Source organism: Thunnus maccoyii, chromosome 16 (genome assembly GCF_910596095.1).
Source record: "Thunnus maccoyii chromosome 16, fThuMac1.1, whole genome shotgun sequence".
Taxonomy (NCBI): Eukaryota; Metazoa; Chordata; class Actinopteri; order Scombriformes; family Scombridae; genus Thunnus; species Thunnus maccoyii.
The window spans coordinates 23414918-23433487 of NC_056548.1; the positions used below are offsets into that span (position 1 = coordinate 23414918).

Genomic DNA, 18570 nt, shown 5'->3' on the forward strand with positions numbered 1-18570 from the left:
TTATTATACATACAGGGCCTTTACTGACAGCAGTTACTTGCAAGAAGATGTCAAAGTAACATCTGTTTAGAATAATCATTTTTTTTTGTGTTTTGTTTTTGTTTCTGTTTGTTTTGTTATGGGGGGGAATGATGAAATGTTTGGACTGTATTAGTTTGATGAAATGGTAAAGAATAATAAAAATATACTGATCATTTTTTAAAAAAGTATCATTATGAATAAAAATCAAACCAAAATTCATTTTCTTATGATTCAAAATTAAATCAAAAAGCACAAGCTTTTTATTTATGGTAAATGTTTTATTTACAAGTCCACAGTTATGATCAAATTATACGATTCTGAAATTATTTAACATCAAAAATACAGTACTGGTATGGGTATGGGTGAGTTCAGTGCATTTTGGTGAGGCAGAGCCATCTCTGAGGTACTTCATAGGTGCTCCTGTCCTCTGTGTCATCGTAGGGGACATGCCACGAGTCTCCTGAAGTCTGGACAATGGTGTCATAGCTGAGAATACTCTAAACACACACACATACATGGTTAATTAGTACACTTCTCCACTCTCTCCTCTCATACCCTTCCCACCTTCTGCTCCTCTTCATCCTCACCTGAAACCGTACCCTCCTGCCTGCTGCAACATATCCATGCACCACCAGCTGGTGACCTCTCTGCCATTTGAAGAAGAGCCGTCTGGTGGCTCCGTCGGACAGGCAGGCCTTGTGGTCCCTCATCAGGTCCTTACTCACAAACCGACAGTGGTTTCCAGAATGCAGCGAGGCATACAGCAAGAAGGGGTCGTCCTCTGAACTGATACACACATTGACAGGCAGGTGTGAGGTAAACACATTACATATGACGTTAAGAACAAAAAGGTTCTAAATAAACAGACATATAACAGAATAACGATGTGCTGAATGCCACGTGATTTCATATTCCCTTATTCTACTTTATTCTATTAGTCAGCCAACCACATGCTGCAGCATTTTCATGTGATTACTGCAACAAAAACCCTTTGATTTAAGAGCAGCTTTAAATAATGCTCAGTTAAAATCCATTGAATAAATACATTTCCATAAGATAAGATTCCCTTTTTCCTGCTTCTTCAACACTCTCAGTAAATAGCCTGTTTTGCCTCTGCTGTGTAAATGTGTTTCCTATGAAGCTTTCTATGATATCCTATTTTATTATCAGGTGCTCACATGTTTTCAGTAAAGAAGCAGTGAGCTTTCTGCTGGATAAGGTTCATGTGGTGTCTGTCCCAGGATCTGGAGGGCCGCAGCATGTGTTTCCTCCCCAGCACCAGAACACTCAGGCCCTGATGCTCGAGCTCCGACACCACCGCCAACAACTGAAACACACACACACACACCCACACATTAAAACTTTTATACACTCACATTAAAAAAATAGAGCATGACTATTATATGACACAAACAAGTCTGTATGCCAACTCCATTAACATCCTGTGAACAACCACACCTAAAGGTGCAAGCAGCAACAGCAGCTCCTACATAAAAAATAAAAGTTATAAGACAAGTTTTTTTACGTTATTTGCAGCTACTACTGTAACGCTGGCAGTTAAAATGTATGTGTGTGTGTGTGTGTAGGATAATAAAATATGACTGTGTGTGTTAAAAAGATAAACAGTAAAGATACAGTCACACAAGCGAATTAGACAGAATTTGCATAACAAATACACACAACAACGTAACTGTTAGAGAGATATGTAAATTAAATGCAGTTATACAATATGTTTACACAGCACAAGTCATGTTTTTCAGATATGCCTTAGGACAGGAAGAACAGTGTGTTGTGTCTAAGTGGGACAAATCCAGGCTATTAAGTACTGTACCTTCCTGTCTCTCTAATGTAAAAAGATAATGTTATGAAATGCTACTTATTGCCACAGCAAAAACTACTGCTCTTTACTTTTGCAGCACTTCAGCAACAATTTGACATAGAGGTACTATGTTAGAACTAAATGTTAGTTGCTTATAGTGTTATTGTGGCTGTAGTGTCTGTGGGCCATGGAGACGCATTTACTTATCATTTTATTTTATGTTTTCAGGCCTTTAAAGTATTTTAAGATCATAAATTCAACAGGTGTTGTTTATAAAGTTTCAACTGTGCAGTCGGCTTCTGATTTAATTCATTCTGATCATTTTGATCAATTGACATTTGAATAAAAGTTACTGGCAGTGGTCCTGATGTAAATTTCTACAACTTTTGCATTAATTTTAATAATTTAATTAGCTTTCCCGTGAACTAGATGGCTTGATAGGGAAATAAGTTAATCTGTCTCTGTGTTTGAACTTTCCTTTGACTTGCAGCCATATAACATCAGAGAGGGATGTGACAAATTTTAGGGCAGACAGACAGACAGTTATGCTGACACACACACACACACACACAGACTGACAGAGAGACAGATGTGGGCAGGCAGACAAGATGGCTAGGTGTTGTTAAAATCAGGTACTGGCCAGTTATAAAAGACACCTCCTACGCACATATGTTCACACACAAAAACACGCTGCACGGTTAGTCATAGTGCGACCGTCAGAAAAGCCCCTGAGTCGGACTGACATACGTAGGAAGAAACCACTAAGAACAAAACTGTAAAAACTGTGCGTGTGCATATGCAGAGGATTCTGAACAAGTAGCGTTGGTAGAAGGTGTAAAATATTTAATTTATCATCTCCTATGCATCCGTGAGCTTTCTTACCGTCTCTGACAGCTTGCCTTTGTCCTTGTTGGTATTTGCTACATTCAGTCCATCAACGACTACATCAAAAGCAGGCTTCCTCTTCACAAATGTTTTGAACCTCTCCAACTCCTGAGCAGACACATACAGTGAAGTAAAAAGACAGACAGAAGGTTCACATGGTGTTATATATAGAGAGGCATGTTTTAACTGCATAGTGTGTCTTAATGCACATAATCAGACAGGTGAACTAGGTTCACATGAGTTTAGCCTCCATAGTATCCCTGCTTGTAGCTATGTGAGCATGCAGACCTTGTTTTATAGTGTAGTGCATAGACTCAATGGAATCAGATGCAAACAGATCATACAGGTGGACAGAAATGCAACAAAGACAACAGCTTATTATAAAACATTGCAAAATATTACAGTATTATATGTTTTCACTGTATAATACTAAATAATGTGTAGATTGTGGATAAGAGTTGAAGCAGTTCTTCCATTGGACAAACAAAGAAAGGAATGGACTCTACTAGTTGCCTTCATATTAGATCTTTTGAGGTCATTTAGGTGCTGCCAGCCAGGAGTAAAAGTCCATTAAATTGACACATAAATAGGGAAAGCGCTGAAAATTTTTCCGCTCACATTTTTCTTTTTATTGGCACTTAAAGACACTTTCAGGTTTGGCCTTTCCAACATGTGTGTTCTTTAATTATACATCTGATACGGCAGTGCATTATCTCAAATTTACTAATTTTCCTGTCATGACTATTGAGCCAAAATCAGAAATGTGGTCATGTCTAAATACACTTGGCTATACGTCTCCTGAGTGCTTGCTTTTCTGAGAAGCTGAGTGACTTAACTAACTGGACGATGAACAGTACTGAAAATGTACAGAACAGAACTCTAATAGCAAATTCTGGGGTTTGTTCCTTATTGTGGTTAGGGACTGAGGCTGAACTCCAGCTGTGAGATGAATGGCCTGATGGTTGGCTGGTTTTCTCGCTGACTGATCACAGGCCTGCCAGTAAAAAGGAAAAAAAAAAAAATCTACCTGGCCTTTCCTTAGTAGCGAGGTGGCAGAGCGCCAGCTGGCAGCCCGAGCAACAGCATAGTCCTCTGAGTAATGACAAATTTTAAGAGCTTATAAAGTCTACGCACCTTTGTAATAACATTTTTCCTTATGGGGCAAAACTTAATCCAGATTAGATTTAGACTAATATGACAAAATGTAAAGAAGGATACTCTCAGCTGTACTGTTGCTACTACATTTGGTCACACAGTCCAGTATTCATACTCACCTTCCTGCAATGGGGCAAAGACACAGTATGTAACAAAAAAAGTCTACTGTGGAAAGTCATCTGTAGATATTCAATGTCCTCCTTAAGCTTAATTTCAGCATTACTGCATCGTCTAAAAATGCTGCATATAGAAATGTCTTTTGCAGTTGTCTTTTGCAATGCGGGGAATGAGGAAGGCTTCATCAACATAACACAGGTAGAAATGTTCATTTTGAATTTCTTACACATGTCAGATCTTGTTTCAACTTTCTCAGACACCTGTGACCTGTGACCCTTCTAGTCAATGAAAAAGACTGTCTCATAGCTTTGTACCATAACAGGAAAGTTGTAGAGCAGCTTAACAATGTTCCAGCACTGGAACATTGTTAGTACTTTCACTTTTAGATAGCAGCAGTATGGAAATAGGCTTCTGTGAATTCCCCTGGACTTGAAACTTGACTGCGCGCACACTATCACGAAGGCTCAATCAAAATGTGACCGTAAAAAGGTTGTAATATTCCTCCTCTGATGGAACTGTGCTCTAGATAAAATGTGTGCTGAGCCCTGTTGATACTCTGGTATCCATTTTGATTGCATTAAATAACCTATTAAACACACACACACACATAAACACACACTATGACTTATCACAGTCAGCCAATAATGAATCTGCCTAGAGCAGAACAAACACATGCACTCCATTTTATCACATGCAGAGTATCTACCTTTCCTAAATCTGCCCATTGGGTTGCTGTCACCTGTCACTGTCTATACACAGGTTATTCATTTATTTATTATTGTGATCTTAAAGACATCACAGCATTGGTGTAAAAAGTTAGGCTACATATATCAGACTCTACTCTAAATACATGGATGGATAAGGTTTGTGATTTAATAATTCCGGACTCTCAATATGACCATGGAAAAAACGGATGGGTGAAAAAAAAAAAAATTAAAAAAAAAAAAAAAAAAAAGAGATTAAATTTGCAAAGAAAGAGAGTGAGGGCAGGAGAAGGAAGAGGAGAGATGGAGAGAAAGACGGAGAGAAAGTCCAGTATAATTATCCAGGGACTTTCCAGAGCTGATATGTGAAACCAGCTCATTGTGCTGCTGTGGATAATATGACTGCTTAAAACACACACACACACACACACACACACACACAAACCTAGACACATTCGCACTTGCATACATAAGCTTACAGTACCACTTATACACCACTATGACACAAAGCACAATAGTATTCTGAAAAGATACCCGACAGCTTTACCACTGACCTATATAATGTGAAAAATGTACATACTGCAGGATCCAGGCTGTAAATTACATCTACATTTACAGTTTTAACCACTATACACAAGGAAGGTCCTGTTTTTCTAGGCCTTATCACATCGGTTCCACCTTTTCCGAACCTTTCGATATTGATTTGTTTGTGATTTTTTATTTCTGCAGGAAGTACAGCTTTTATATTTGATAACACTATAAAGTAATGCCTGTAATAACTGTATTTAACACTATAAATGAACAGTCAGTATCCTTAACAATCTCACAAGTTAACATAAGCAGCATCTTTATTCATCCCCACAATTCTCTATCATATATGGTATGATAGTATAATGTGCTTCAATACTGCAACTTTTGTCAAAGCACTACATTAAAGTACAGTAAGAATCCATCTTACACATTAAACCTACTGTAGGTTGCATTACTTCACATTGTTTGTTAAAGATCAGTACATGTTCACTGCCACAACTGCTTTTTGAGCTAATATTTGATCCAAATGGCATTTAAGGGAAACCAATTACTGATAATAGCAGAAACAGCAGCCGCAGTAATACCGGATCATAATATGGCAGCTAATCACATGTGGCTTTCATTTTCATTTTCATTTTGTGTGATTGTTATTTGCGGTATTGAAGTGAAACATGCGTAAAGAACTGACATGTGTTAAAATAAAAAAGTAGACTATAATGGGAAAAACAGAGATAGAACAAAGCTTTATGTGTTTAAAGTTAAGTTAGTTAAAGTTAGGTTAACTTAAGTTTAAGTTTTCTGTACCTCTTGAAATAGCGTTCTCTTGTTTCAAGGTTTCAACAAATGAAGCCCCTGAAGATTAATTTAGCTGTAACAATCTGAACAGAAAAATACAAACTCTTTGTACAATTTAATGTAACACAGAGCAGTTATTCAAAACTACTAGCTTTGTTAAACTTTGATCTTTAAACTAGCCTTGTTAGCTGAACGGCTAGTCGAGGTTTGTCTGTTGGTCCCCAGACTGAAATATCTCAACAACAATAAGAAAGACTGTCCGTAAATTTTATACAGACATTCATGGTGCCAAGAAGGTGTATCATAATGACCCCTAATGTGAGGCCCCTGACTTTTCCTCTGGTGCCATCATGAGGTTCACGTTTGTGGTTTTGAGTGAAATGTCACAATTGTTGAATTGCTGTGAAATTAATACAGACATTTATGTTCCCCTTGGATGGATGGACTGTAATAACTTTTTCATTTAGTATCAAAATTTCAATTTGTTCAATACTTTGGTTAAAAAAAACATTCAAAACTAATGGCAGTACCATCAGCCTCTGCTGTACTTTGTGCTAAGTGCTAATTAGCAAATGTTAGCATGCTAACACCCTAAACTAAGATGGCGTAGATGGTAAACATGATACTTACAGCCTCAAAAATGACCATTTTGTTAGTTTAGACGACAATTAAACAAAATGGGTTGCACTAATAATATAATATATTATTGCTGTTCTGTTAGTTTGATTTCTATCGCACATTTCTATTTTTCTGGTCACACGGTGCAGTGTGAAAAAGCACGTCTACTCTGCTGAAACTTAACTGATTCAATTTTTGTTTGCTTTTTTCTGTGTCTCAGCATCTATCTGTTTATCTAATATCTGCTTTAAAATGCATCATGATTTCCTGTTGGCTGTGACAGTCGTACTGATCACCAAACAGACAGATGTTAATTCCTTCCTTCTCTTCTTCCATCTGTCTCTGTCCCTCCCTGCATCTGTTGCGTCTTTGTTGTCTGAATAACTCTTTTTGCCCTTAAAATGAATTGCCTTAAATGGTGAATTAATAAAGTGGAGTTTAACTGCATGTCTGTCTGCCTTCCTCTCTCTGTCTGCTCGGCGGGAGGTAACTGTGGTCCAGATTCACATGGTGCTCCACATGGTGGAAATCCCCTCAATTTAACTAACTATTCCACCAACAAACTTCCCCTGACTACAGAAACACACAAAGGGAGACAGCAAACGTTCTCTCCGTTCATAAATTGAATATGACATGTTATTATTTACATATTACTGATGTTGCCAAGCATCTTTTTGGCACAATATCAAATGAATATTCAAGCTTTTTGTCATAACGGTAGTAATAAAATACAGCAAGTACATTCCAGTCCAATGAAAATAATTGTGCCCTGCCTCGCTCCGCACGTACTGTATGCATGCAAGGTAAAGTGAAGACTGCCTTCTCTTGGTTAAAAAAAAGGAGCATACAATTTTAAAAATAAATCCTCATTTTGTGTGTGCAGCCCTGGTTCAAGATCCTGCTTTTCTGTGAGGTGACATTGTATGTGTTAAACAGGTGGTGTGAGCTCTGCTGCTTGGAGAGCACTTAAAATGTGACACACTGACACTTCACTCACCACCCTTGTTTCCTGTGACAACAGGGTGAAAAAACATAATTTGCGTTTCATTTCATTTTATATGAGTGTAAAACTTTATCCATTTATTGCATAAAGCTGAAAAAAAACATTAGAATGTTAGAAACGTTAAAAGTGAGCGAGCGTAAAGACTGTAGCAGGTTAGTTGTTCTAGTATATGGAAGCTCCTGTTCTCTTTACCAGATACTAGCCTTATCCCAATCAATAAATGACACAGTAAAGTGGTGGAAAGTAACTAAGTACTGTACTTAAGTACATATTACAAGGTACATGTACTTGTGAATCTCCGTGATATGCTACTTTATGTCTCTACTCCACATTTCAGAGGGGAATATTGTACTTTTTCACTACATTTATTTGACCGCTCTACTTTCCTGTTACTTCACAGATTTTACATTGAAAACTCATAATAAACCTATAAAATACAGTTGTACAGTGTATACCGTAATACAGTGTTAAAGATTGAACTTTTTTGGCTTGTGACCCCTTATATAAAAAAAAAAAGAAGCAATGTCTACTTGGGGCCTTGTCACATTTCAGATGTCTATGAGTTGTTAGCAGTTCAACAAAGAGACATTCACATAACTGTCTGAGGCCCAAAGAAGTCAAGCTATGCATATATTTGACAAAAAAAGCGAAGATTAGAGAAAAGTAAAAAAAATGTGTTTGTGTACAGGACAACTTTGTTTTTTCTCTCTTTCTTCCTCCAACCCCATTTTGTCATCTCACGACCCCCCAGATTTATCTTGTGACCCTTTGGAAGGCCCAGGCCCATAAGTTGGGAACCACTGGGCTAAAATAGCTAACTGTATATAAAGGTAGTTAAAATAGTTTCACCTTGACCAGCTACAATAGTAAATACTGTTTACCCACTGATGCACCAGTATGAACTATCTAATAATGTCATATATAACAATATATCAGCCACAAGTCCATCTTTCTAAAGAACAAGTACTTTCTGATACTATTTTGTTGATAATAGTATTTTTACACTGCTGTATTGTTACTTTTGTTTAAGTAAAAACTCTGAGTACTTCTTACAACACTGTCGATAACTTTAAACTTTGAATATGTGGACTGATCACTAAATATCCAACTCATACCGGTCCTGAGAAATGAATCAGTACAGTGTTTCAGACTGTACAGATGGACAAACAGTTTAAAACTTCTCTTTTAACTGCGTCAAAAGGAGATCTGTTCTTAAGCTGTTTTCCTCTCATTCATCTCGATAGTGAGAGCAGCAGTTTGAGCAGCTGCTAATCTGCTTCAACTTACCTCAACAGACTAGAACTGCATGTGAACCAATGACGCCATCTAGCAGAAGTTAGCTAGCCAGAGAAACTACTGCTCCATGATATTTGATAGCCTCAATAGATATCTGATCTTTCCTTTTAAATAGAGAAATTTTGACACATTTTTGATATAATATCGAATTGCTATTTAGGATTTAAATTGTGCACTTACAAAGAGAGAGGCTGGCAAAAACACACAATTTCAAATGGAAAATAGCTTAAAATTTCTCAAACTACTGAAGCTGAAAGTTCACATTCCTTTACTAAGTAGTAAAAGAAACAAACTTGATTAACATGTAAATCAAACCGACCTCCGGTGTAGTCTTCTTGAAAACATCTCGTCCCTGGATGACTTCAGTCATGACTCCTTCTTTCAGCTGTTGGTACTCATCAGCAGTCAGCTGGATGGACTCTAACTGTGTTCCACAACACCTGCACACACCCCTAAACACACACAATAGATATGAATATACAGTACATACATACTGTGTGTGTGTGCACCGGCAATAGGTTTACAGGTGAGAGATGAGAACAGTGAAATTCCTAAATTGCAGAATGTCAATAAAAAGAATTTAAAAAACTAAAAAAAAATTAAAAAACTGTTCTTAAGTGTTCAAGTTAAAGAGGAAAGTAATGTAATTACTTAGGGGTGGCCTTGGTCCAACTTCCTGTCCATTTCTGCTCGGTGAGACTGAAAACAGGGAGGAAGAGACAGACAAAGAACAGAGAAATGAGAGCGTGGAATGACCGGTGGTTGTGGATAACAATGGTAGGGAAAGAGATCATGTCAAGTTCATGCAGACTTTATAATCATCAGTTTTGATACTGACTGATTTTAAATTTGGTAAAAAAACAGAACATTGGTATGGGATCGGGAATTTACATTTGCAGAAACCCTGAGTTGAGGTATCTGAATTTATATATGGAGAGGAAAAAGTTGGATCTGTGCATCCCTACGTGTTTTTAATGAGTTTAATTTTATTCTTGTTTTAATTTATCATAAAAGAGAGGAGAGAAAATCATCTAATATTTATTTAGAAGTCATATCTTGAAAAAACTTTGAAAGTTGTGGTTTATGAACCAGTTGTGTAGTTAAAAATGCTGCTTTTTAATTGCAAAACTGATCAAATTATTTCTTCTCATCATGTTTATTTATAGGTAGATAGACAAGTTTTGCTTGTAAATGATATCATATTGATAGACTTTGACACAATTTGAAGAAATGATGCTTCTGAGTTTAGGAAATCTTGTGACATCCCTCCCACTGAACCCTCACTATCTTTCTCACTCTCTTGTACCTCTCAAACCAGGTCTTGATGCTGCTGGTGAGGCTTTGCTGGGGGTAGATCTGGTTGTTCCTCATGTAGTGTAGAATCTCCAGCAGCCTCTCCTGGTGCTCAGCATGAGACATGACCTCTACTTCCTCCCTCTCTTCCTCCTTACTCTTCATCACTCTCTTAAACAGAGCATCCCAGGTGTCCTGGTGTGGGCTCAATCCGTTTTCGATTAATTCATCATAAAGGGCCCAGGCGGTGATTGTGTCACCATTTAGCATCGCTGCCGTGATGACGTCACCATAGTTGCGTGGTGATGGGGTGAAGACCTGTTGGGATGGCAGTAAAACCAGGTGATGATAGAGCTCCACCTCCAATATGATGAGGATGAGATAAACAAGGGTGAGCCACAAACTGTGCTCGCCCCTGAAAAGTTGAAGAATAACATTACTTTTTAACTGAGTCTTCGATTTAATGTACTTCTTGAAATAACAAGCCAAACACTGTTCACCTTCTTAACCTCGTGCAGCATGCCGATAGCCTCCCTCCACCTCGCTGTCCGGCTGAAGGACTTGATAAAAAGGCTGGAGGCGCCTGTGTCCAGAGAGGGGAAACTTCCCCGCATGATGTCATAGACATCAAAGACCTCTGTGTCGTGGCCATCTCTGACACACAGTGTCAGGTACCATAGTAACAGTTTGTAGGATAGCGTTCCTGTTTCCATGGCTACAAAAGTCAGCAGGGACCTGTGGCAAAAAAAGGTACATGTTGATTCATTGACCTTGAGAGTGGACACAAAACTCTGAGATTCACAAAACAATCTGCAAGAGTTTCAAAAGTCAGAGACACACAAACACTCTCCTCCTCCTCCTCCTCCTCCTCCTCTTACTTGGCAGTATCCAGTTCCGCCCCGGAGGAAAACAGCGCACGCATCATCTGGATGTCAAAACGCTGTGGATTTCCCACAGACTCCTTCAGCTCTCGCCACTCAGCAGCAGAGAGCGGCCGGTCAGGAGGCTGCAGCTTCCCTGAAAATAAATAAAAATATGGAATTTATTTGTTCCTGTGCACGTTTGTTTTATAAAATGTTGTTGTATTTTGCACAAAAAGCTCTGATTGTAAAAGTAAAACAGAGCCTTCCTGATTATAACTATATGCCAGTTGCAGTTTCTCCTACCTGCTCCCCTGCTCGCCCTCCTGGCGGGCTCCTCCTCATCCTCAGGGACCCCTGCTTTCCTCTTCAGCATCTCTGCCGTCCTCTTCGCTGTCCCAGCAGCGAACACAGAATTGGGGAAGGAAGGCTTCTTTTTACCTCTTCCCTCCACTGCACCATCCCACAATTCCTCTTCCGCCCATCTGATAGTGCCATGTTTCCCTTCAGCCTGTCTGCTGTTCCTTTTGTTGGGGTTTGTGTCTCTGCTGCACAGAAAGCGTGCTGTGGGAGGCACCGCTAATGGCACAGGAGTCTTTATGGTGAGAAAAGCTGAACTTCCTTGGCGAAAAAAAGGCTTTAGTGGCTTCAGGCATATCCTGGCTTTTAACATAAAGGTGGAGCCCATGTTAGGATGTCAAACCTCTGGGATTGTGGGAATTTAATATAGATTACTTCTTACGACTTCACATCAGTTATAAATCAGCTATAATCCTGATCTTTCATATCATATACAAACTGTATTAACAATCATTTCCCAGACCAACAAAACTAACACATGTTGTTAGTTACATGAATGAATAACGTGGAAATGAGATAAGCCAGCTAATAGCTACTGAAACGCAACTGTCACTCTCGTTGGCTCTGTACATCATTATGAACCGTTTAAATGAGACTCACACTTCAACCTTTAACACGTCTTCAGCTTGTTTTCAGCCACTAAACTTCAGGGACAAATACATCTGTGCAGGCATGACTCGAGTCGCATACATGAACGTCATCAACGTTCGACAGCCCCGTTTATGAACTGCGTCAAGTTTTGAAGCATAACATAAAACTACACACAGACCGGAAAAGGCAATCTGCTTTCAGAATAAAGGCATACATTTATCAGTTATAAAAAAAGGGAAAAATGTCAAAATGATGTGATTTTAGGAAAATATCAAATGATCAATTGTGTATAGATTTCATACAAATCTATACTTACTACATATGTACTCTGTGTTATTGTAGGCTCTCTGTGTCTCATTTGATTTGAATATATATATATATATATATATATATATATATATATAGATAGATAGATAGATAGATAGATAGATAGATAGATAGATAGATATAGATATTTATCACAATTTAATAAACTGTATTTTGATGCTTCACTGTGTAGCTTTTTTAAAGGGCAGATTGTAACAATCCGACCGGAAGCTTTGTTCTTGTTCAATGAGCCAACTGAGCTAACTTGACGTCAGTTTACAGTAGCCTAGCTACTTTGATCAAACATTACTTTACGCAGTTTTTGACTTTTGAGACAGAAAAACTTATACTCATGACACTTGAGAATCACTTTTGATCAAACATGGCTAAAGAAAAAGAGCCTCACTGGTCGGATATTTTGAAAAGGAGGTTAGCAAACTCCCAGAAAGGTGAGAAATAATGTAAACTGACGTTTGCTAACTTGAGCTAACTCACTTAGGATTGAATGTATCAAGCTAAAGCTACGTCAACATTAACATGAACATTTAAGTTATGTGTATTCCTTCCTTCCTTATGTGATTTTTACTGTTTTTGTTCTATGCCTGTGTCGCTGTAAAAGATGGGCAGAGCGAAGAGGAAAAGAAAGCAGAAGAAACTGAGCTGTTTACCAAATATTACACAGAGTGGAGGGGGGGAGGCGACAGAGACAAGTCCTACAAGAACATCCCACGGTTCTACTACAGGGTAACTGAATATATACATACATTACATTAATAAACCCAATGAACACTTTTGTCATGCATATAATGTTTATTGTGTTATGGTACAAGACAGTACCATCACTAAATCCCACAGCATTTGTTTAGTAGTAAAAGAATTTTTTCCATTTAAAGAAATTGTTCAAATTTGTATTACCAAGAATAGAAACAAGATATAATGTCACATAGATCTTTGTCTACCAATAATAATAAAACTACATGAATAAATTACACTTCTTATGCCAGTGTATGGCAGGTGATGAGTCTTTTTAAGAACTACAGGAGTCCAAGATATTGTTAAGATCACACCATTCAGATTTGATGATGATGATGATAATCTTACATTACATTCTTACATTATGTAATATGTGTGTATGTGGATTTTTTTTTTTTACTTGAAATGATGAAGGCACTTGCAAATGACAAGGTAATGGAAAATGTAAAGCATTCTTTGATGTTTCATTTGACTTCTTTAAGATTTCATTAAACTCTTCTTATAACTTTTGTTTTTAGACAAAATGATCCAAAACACTGACAAAGAGGAAGATCTTGTGTAGATAATAGTGTGAATAAACATGAAACAAAAATCAAACAATCCAAACCTCTTTAAAACAGAAATCAAGTTTGGATTCAAATATAATACCATCACTAAGTTTGTTTACTAAGTATTTAGTCAATGCTGATCTATAGCAGGAACCATAAAGTGCATCATTGGATGGCTGGGAAAAACAACACTGAATGGAGATGCTATTGACTCATGTATAGAGGTGCAGAGGTGTAGAGGTTGCAGGAGCTGCAGAAGAGAAAATAAGTCTGATGATGATGTTTTGCAGCTGCCAGCAGAGGATGAAGTTTTACTCCAGAAGCTGAGAGAGGAATCCAGAGCCGTCTTTCTCCAGAGGAAGAGCAGAGAACTGCTGGATAACGAGGAACTACAGGTAAAACGCTTAAAAATAGTCCGACATGGGGCTTACTACTGCAGTAATGACTGATTATTTTATTTTATATTCTTTGCCTGTCTGTCTGTAGAATCTGTGGTTTCTGCTCGATAAGCACCAGGTGCCTCCAGTAAGTGGAGAGGAGGCCATGATCAGCTATGAAGCCTACCTGCAGGTGGGGGAAAAGGCCGGGCCCAAGTGCAAGTAAGTTAAAGGAAGTAGAAGTCTAACAGCAACAATACAGTCTGGGTAAAACCCCTGTACGTTCTTTGTTTAACAAAGCAGTGTGGTGTTTGTTCACAGATTCACACTAGATCAAAGGTTAATTGTGGGAAATACCCTTGTTACTTTGACTCTATATCCACCTGTCCTGGATACTGGGATAGGCAAAAACACACAAAATCTGGTCACGTAAGCTAACCTTGGAGGAGGAGGTGGCAATAAAAATGAACTTTAGTGCACACATTGAACCAGGAAGTGGACACTAATTATATAGGTGGTGTTCACTTCCAGTTTTCAGTGGTTTAAAATTTCCAAAAAGGAAGTAATGTGTTGCACTGTGGCAATAGAAAGAGAAATTTGTCTTTACATTCTGTAGCAGAAACTATTTTTGATCTTGAAAAATGAAATCCAACTAAAAAAGACTTTCTTTCTAGGAGAAGAAAGTGAATAGCAGATGTAAAGGGAGGGTTGTTTATCAGATCGAATAGAGTAATGTAATGAAAAGTAACAATTACTCCACCTCTCTCCTCTTTTTCCTTCAGAAAATTCTTCACAGCCAGAGTGTATGCCAAGCTGCTCCACAACGACCCTTACGGCAGGATCTCTATCATGCAGTTCTTCAATTACGTCATGAGGAAAGGTCAGCGCCTTCATCTGTCTTTCTCCTCTAACATGTCTCCCACACTTTGAGCAGTGAGCTAAAATCTGCAAAGATAAATTTATCTTAAGTAGGTGGAAGAAAAACAAACAGATTCAGGTCTGAAAGGCTTCCTTATTATCAACCAATACAATCTTTTGAAGTTATTAATCTGTTATAGCTGAGTGAACATAATGACTGTGGGTACAGTCAGACCCAAAGTCTGATATCAAGGTGTGAGCAAAATATCATATTTGGTTTTGTCACCTTCCTACATATATCTGTATCAATAAATATCTTGCCACTGAATGTTTCTTTTCTCTTTTCTCTCTGTGCTTCCAGTGTGGCTGCATCAGACCCGGATTGGTCTGAGTCTGTATGATGTGGCAGGACAGGGCTACCTCAGAGAGTCGGTAAGCGTTTCCATCAGTAACCACAGATTCCATGTGTCATATACAAAGTTTCTGCTCTTCAAAGTAATGAGCGGCCAGTAGCAGATTAGTTGTACTCAGTTGTACTGACATTTCAAATGCTTATTATTCTCCACAGGATCTGGAGAACTACATCCTGGAGCTGATCCCCACTCTGCCTCAGCTGGATGGACTGGAGAAGTCCTTCTACTCCTTTTATGTCTGCACTGCTGTCCGCAAGTTTTTCTTCTTCCTTGACCCCCTCCGTACCGGTGAGACTGAACCCCACTGTAAAGCTCAGTGTTATTCAACAGTAAAATATTGAATAACACATGTCAAACTGTAGTGTCTTCCACTATAATTACTAAAGACCATGAATATAAACCAATAAAAAAAGAATAATTCAAAGTCAGCAACAACATTTCCTTTACTGGAGTTGTTTGCTCGTCTGTCTCCTTTTTTTCCAGGAAAGATTAAAATCCAGGATATCCTGGCCTGCAGTTTTCTGGACGACTTACTGGAGGTAGATTGTGTTTTCCTTAACTGATTGTGTCGATGAATGTGTGAAATATTACAAGCTTTCTACATTATCAGCAGGCTGAAACAATTAAAGGACTAAAATCAAGGATAAATACAGGAATTTCCTGTTACTGTACTAGTTTTCTTAAAAGATTTCATTTTGTGGTTGTATTACCTTGATGAATCTAGTTCTTCCTGTTCAAATTGTTCAGTAATGCATGACTAATTCATTATCAAGCTGTACTCCCAAAAGTGTGAACAAAGGCCAGCCTTAAATGGTGTTACTTCTTGCTTCAGCTCTCTTACATTCTCTCTCTCTCCGTCTGTGTTTGTAGTTAAGAGATGAGGAGTTGTCTAAAGAGAGCCAGGAGTCTAACTGGTTCTCAGCCCCCTCAGCTCTGCGAGTCTACGGTGAGAGAACGTCTGTGTGTAAACGTCGGGTTTCACAGTCTCACATTTTATGCTCGTGTTGTTAAATGATCCTCAGGAACAATGCAGGTGTCAGGGAGTCTGGCAGTATAATTTTCAGCATCCACAAGACATTGTCATCTCTGTTAGTTAAATTAGAAGACTTTGGTGGAAGTAGCGGATTTTTGCTACGAGACAATTGTCGGTTTTCAGCCTTATTATTATGCTGCGTTCATGTGCTGCTTAGGAACTCTGATTCAGAACGTTCAGGTTAGCCAGTGATTGTCTTGCTGTTTTGTCAAATTTTCAAACCTGGAAGACAAAACCTTTTGGTACGTAGCTGAAATCTTTTTGTCTTTACAGGCCAGTACCTCAACCTGGATAAGGACCACAACGGCATGCTGAGCAAAGAGGAGCTGTCACGTTACGGCACAGCCACTCTCACCTCGGTCTTCCTGGACAGAGTGTTTCAGGAGTGCCTTACCTATGATGGAGAAATGGTACGACAGAGAACAGGACCAGGAGGAGCACTGACAGCTGTGGTGTTCATACAGACGGGTGACATAGTAAAGAACAGCTTTGATGCCCCTTAGCAGAGACTCTCCTGCCTGTGTGGAGGCATTCATTAAGTTTCTCCGCTTCTCCATTTATTCAGGCTTTTCCCCTCATTTGTCACCTGTCTGTATGTTAATGTTCAACTTCAGACAACCTTGCCCCATGAGGTTAATCTTTATAGTGTGTTCTCTCTGGGCAGCTGACAGGCAACTTTTTTTTTTCAAAGATGACAGGGTATTGGTGTAATTCTGCTCTAAATGAAACATGTTAAGTAGTTTGTTCTATTCAAATAACGCATTTGCCTATTTCCGTGTGCAGAGTCTCTATTGGATATTTGCCCTAATTTCCTGTACATCATTTTGTTTCTTTGATTCTTTCTTTCTTCCAGGATTATAAGACTTATTTAGACTTTGTGTTGGCCTTGGAGAACAGGAAGGAACCAGCAGCATTGCAGTATATTTTTAAACTTTTAGACATGGAGAATCTGGGATACCTCAACGTCTTCTCCCTCAACTACTTCTTCAGGGTATCAACTGCACACAAGCACACTAAACAATCAGGGCATTGATTCAAACAATACATGTTTTCATCACCATGGGTGTCATCCATCCATTTTTCCTTGTTACAATCATTAGTCACAAAATTTTCACCCTAACACTCACTTTGTTGTTACGGTGTTTCATGATGCTTTCTTGATGATGTTCAGGCCATTCAGGAGCAGATGAAACTCCACAGTCAAGAGCCCGTCTCCTTCCAGGATGTGAAGGTACACACACACACACCTACGCACTTTGTCTTTCCATATTTGTGAGGACCCTCATAGACATTCCCCAGCCCCTAAATCGAAATCTAACCTTACCTTCAAACAGTCCTTTAAACTAGGAGTGAGGAGTGAACCAAAATGTCCTCACCATGCAGAAATATCCCCGCTGTGGTTTAAAACTGAAATTGGTCCTTACAAAGGTGCAGTTTCAGTCAGAAACTGAAACGCAGTTTCAGTCAGATTAACATTAGTTTCAGTTGAGAGAAAGTTAAACTAAGCAGTATGTACAGACTTTTGACCGTCTGTTAAGTGAAACAGAAATATTCTTAAGATTATTTTGTGGTAAAAAAAAGTGAGCGTTTTGACCACTCTCTCTCCTCAGGATGAGATCTTTGACATGGTGAAGCCTAAAGACCCCTACAAGATCACACTGCAGGATCTGGTCAACAGTTGCCAGGGTGACACGGTCACAAGCATCCTGATCGACCTCAACGGCTTCTGGACCTACGAGAACAGAGAAGTGCTGGTTGCCAATGACAACGATGGCAGCAACACAGCTGACCTCGACGATACCTGAAGACGATAATCAACAAAAACATTGTGTCCATTAATGTTTCATCAGGACACTGAACCCTTACCTGCTGACTCAGCACCCTCTGGTAAAGTTTCAACTGATTATGTACATAGATGGAGGAAAGAGATGAATGAGCTGGATGGAAGGAAGAAACCAGACACGGTGCTTTCTGTAAATATTGTTCTGTGTTCCTGCCTGTTATTATATTGTAAAGAGGACCTAATATACATGTTGTCATTGACCTTTTTAAAATAAATGTTTCCTTTTCTGACTATGCTTGAATGTTTCCATCCGCCTCAGCTTTCATGAAACACCTCAGCACACCCACTGGAATCAAACAGCCCAAACATATAATAAACAACAGATAAACCGTCACATTAAACTGTAAAAAATTGAGCAGTTTTTCCCAGCAGCACAACTTGCATATTTACA

General features: G+C 38.7%; 2 protein-coding genes across 3 annotated transcripts; one reads left to right on the plus strand and one right to left on the minus strand.

Moving 5' to 3' along the window:
• Positions 1 to 258: 258 nt before the first annotated feature.
• On the minus strand, positions 259 to 12170 carry LOC121881527 (protein only RNase P catalytic subunit). Of its 2 annotated transcripts, XM_042389366.1 has the most exons (11): positions 12058 to 12159; positions 11404 to 11802; positions 11116 to 11254; positions 10738 to 10972; positions 10251 to 10555; positions 9596 to 9643; positions 9264 to 9396; positions 2723 to 2833; positions 1200 to 1348; positions 609 to 807; positions 259 to 518 (listed from the first exon to the last, which is right to left on the minus strand). In XM_042389366.1, exons 2-11 carry the CDS (start codon positions 11783 to 11785, stop codon positions 390 to 392), a joined length of 1830 nt encoding a protein of 609 aa, XP_042245300.1. In that variant the 5' UTR covers positions 11786 to 11802; positions 12058 to 12159; the 3' UTR covers positions 259 to 389. The 2 variants fall into 2 exon arrangements, with proteins under 2 accessions (XP_042245300.1, XP_042245299.1); XM_042389365.1 differs by having other exon boundaries at positions 11404 to 12170.
• Positions 12171 to 12593: 423 nt separating this feature from the next.
• Positions 12594 to 18410, plus strand: ppp2r3c (protein phosphatase 2, regulatory subunit B'', gamma). The gene is made up of 13 exons (XM_042388374.1): positions 12594 to 12803; positions 12974 to 13098; positions 13946 to 14050; positions 14142 to 14254; positions 14815 to 14912; positions 15252 to 15322; positions 15459 to 15591; positions 15787 to 15842; positions 16174 to 16249; positions 16610 to 16746; positions 17190 to 17327; positions 17508 to 17567; positions 17947 to 18410. Exons 1-13 carry the CDS (start codon positions 12737 to 12739, stop codon positions 18139 to 18141), a joined length of 1374 nt encoding a protein of 457 aa, XP_042244308.1. The 5' UTR covers positions 12594 to 12736; the 3' UTR covers positions 18142 to 18410.
• Positions 18411 to 18570: the final 160 nt, after the last annotated feature.

Excerpts from the sequence above, each read along its gene's own strand:
- LOC121881527 (XM_042389365.1), bottom strand. The coding sequence starts at position 11,785 with ATGGGCTCCACCTTTATGTTAAAAGCCAGGATATGCCTGAAGCCACTA. Across the intron at positions 9,644-10,250 it reads ATCAAGACCTGGTTTGAGAG|TCTCACCGAGCAGAAATGGA; the intron begins GTACAAGAGAGT and ends CCCTGTTTTCAG. Across the intron at positions 519-608 it reads GCAGGAGGGTACGGTTTCAG|AGTATTCTCAGCTATGACAC; the intron begins GTGAGGATGAAG and ends GTGTGTGTTTAG.
- ppp2r3c (XM_042388374.1), top strand. The coding sequence starts at position 12,737 with ATGGCTAAAGAAAAAGAGCCTCACTGGTCGGATATTTTGAAAAGGAGG. Across the intron at positions 15,592-15,786 it reads CCTTGACCCCCTCCGTACCG|GAAAGATTAAAATCCAGGAT; the intron begins GTGAGACTGAAC and ends CTTTTTTTCCAG. Across the intron at positions 15,843-16,173 it reads TTCTGGACGACTTACTGGAG|TTAAGAGATGAGGAGTTGTC; the intron begins GTAGATTGTGTT and ends CTGTGTTTGTAG.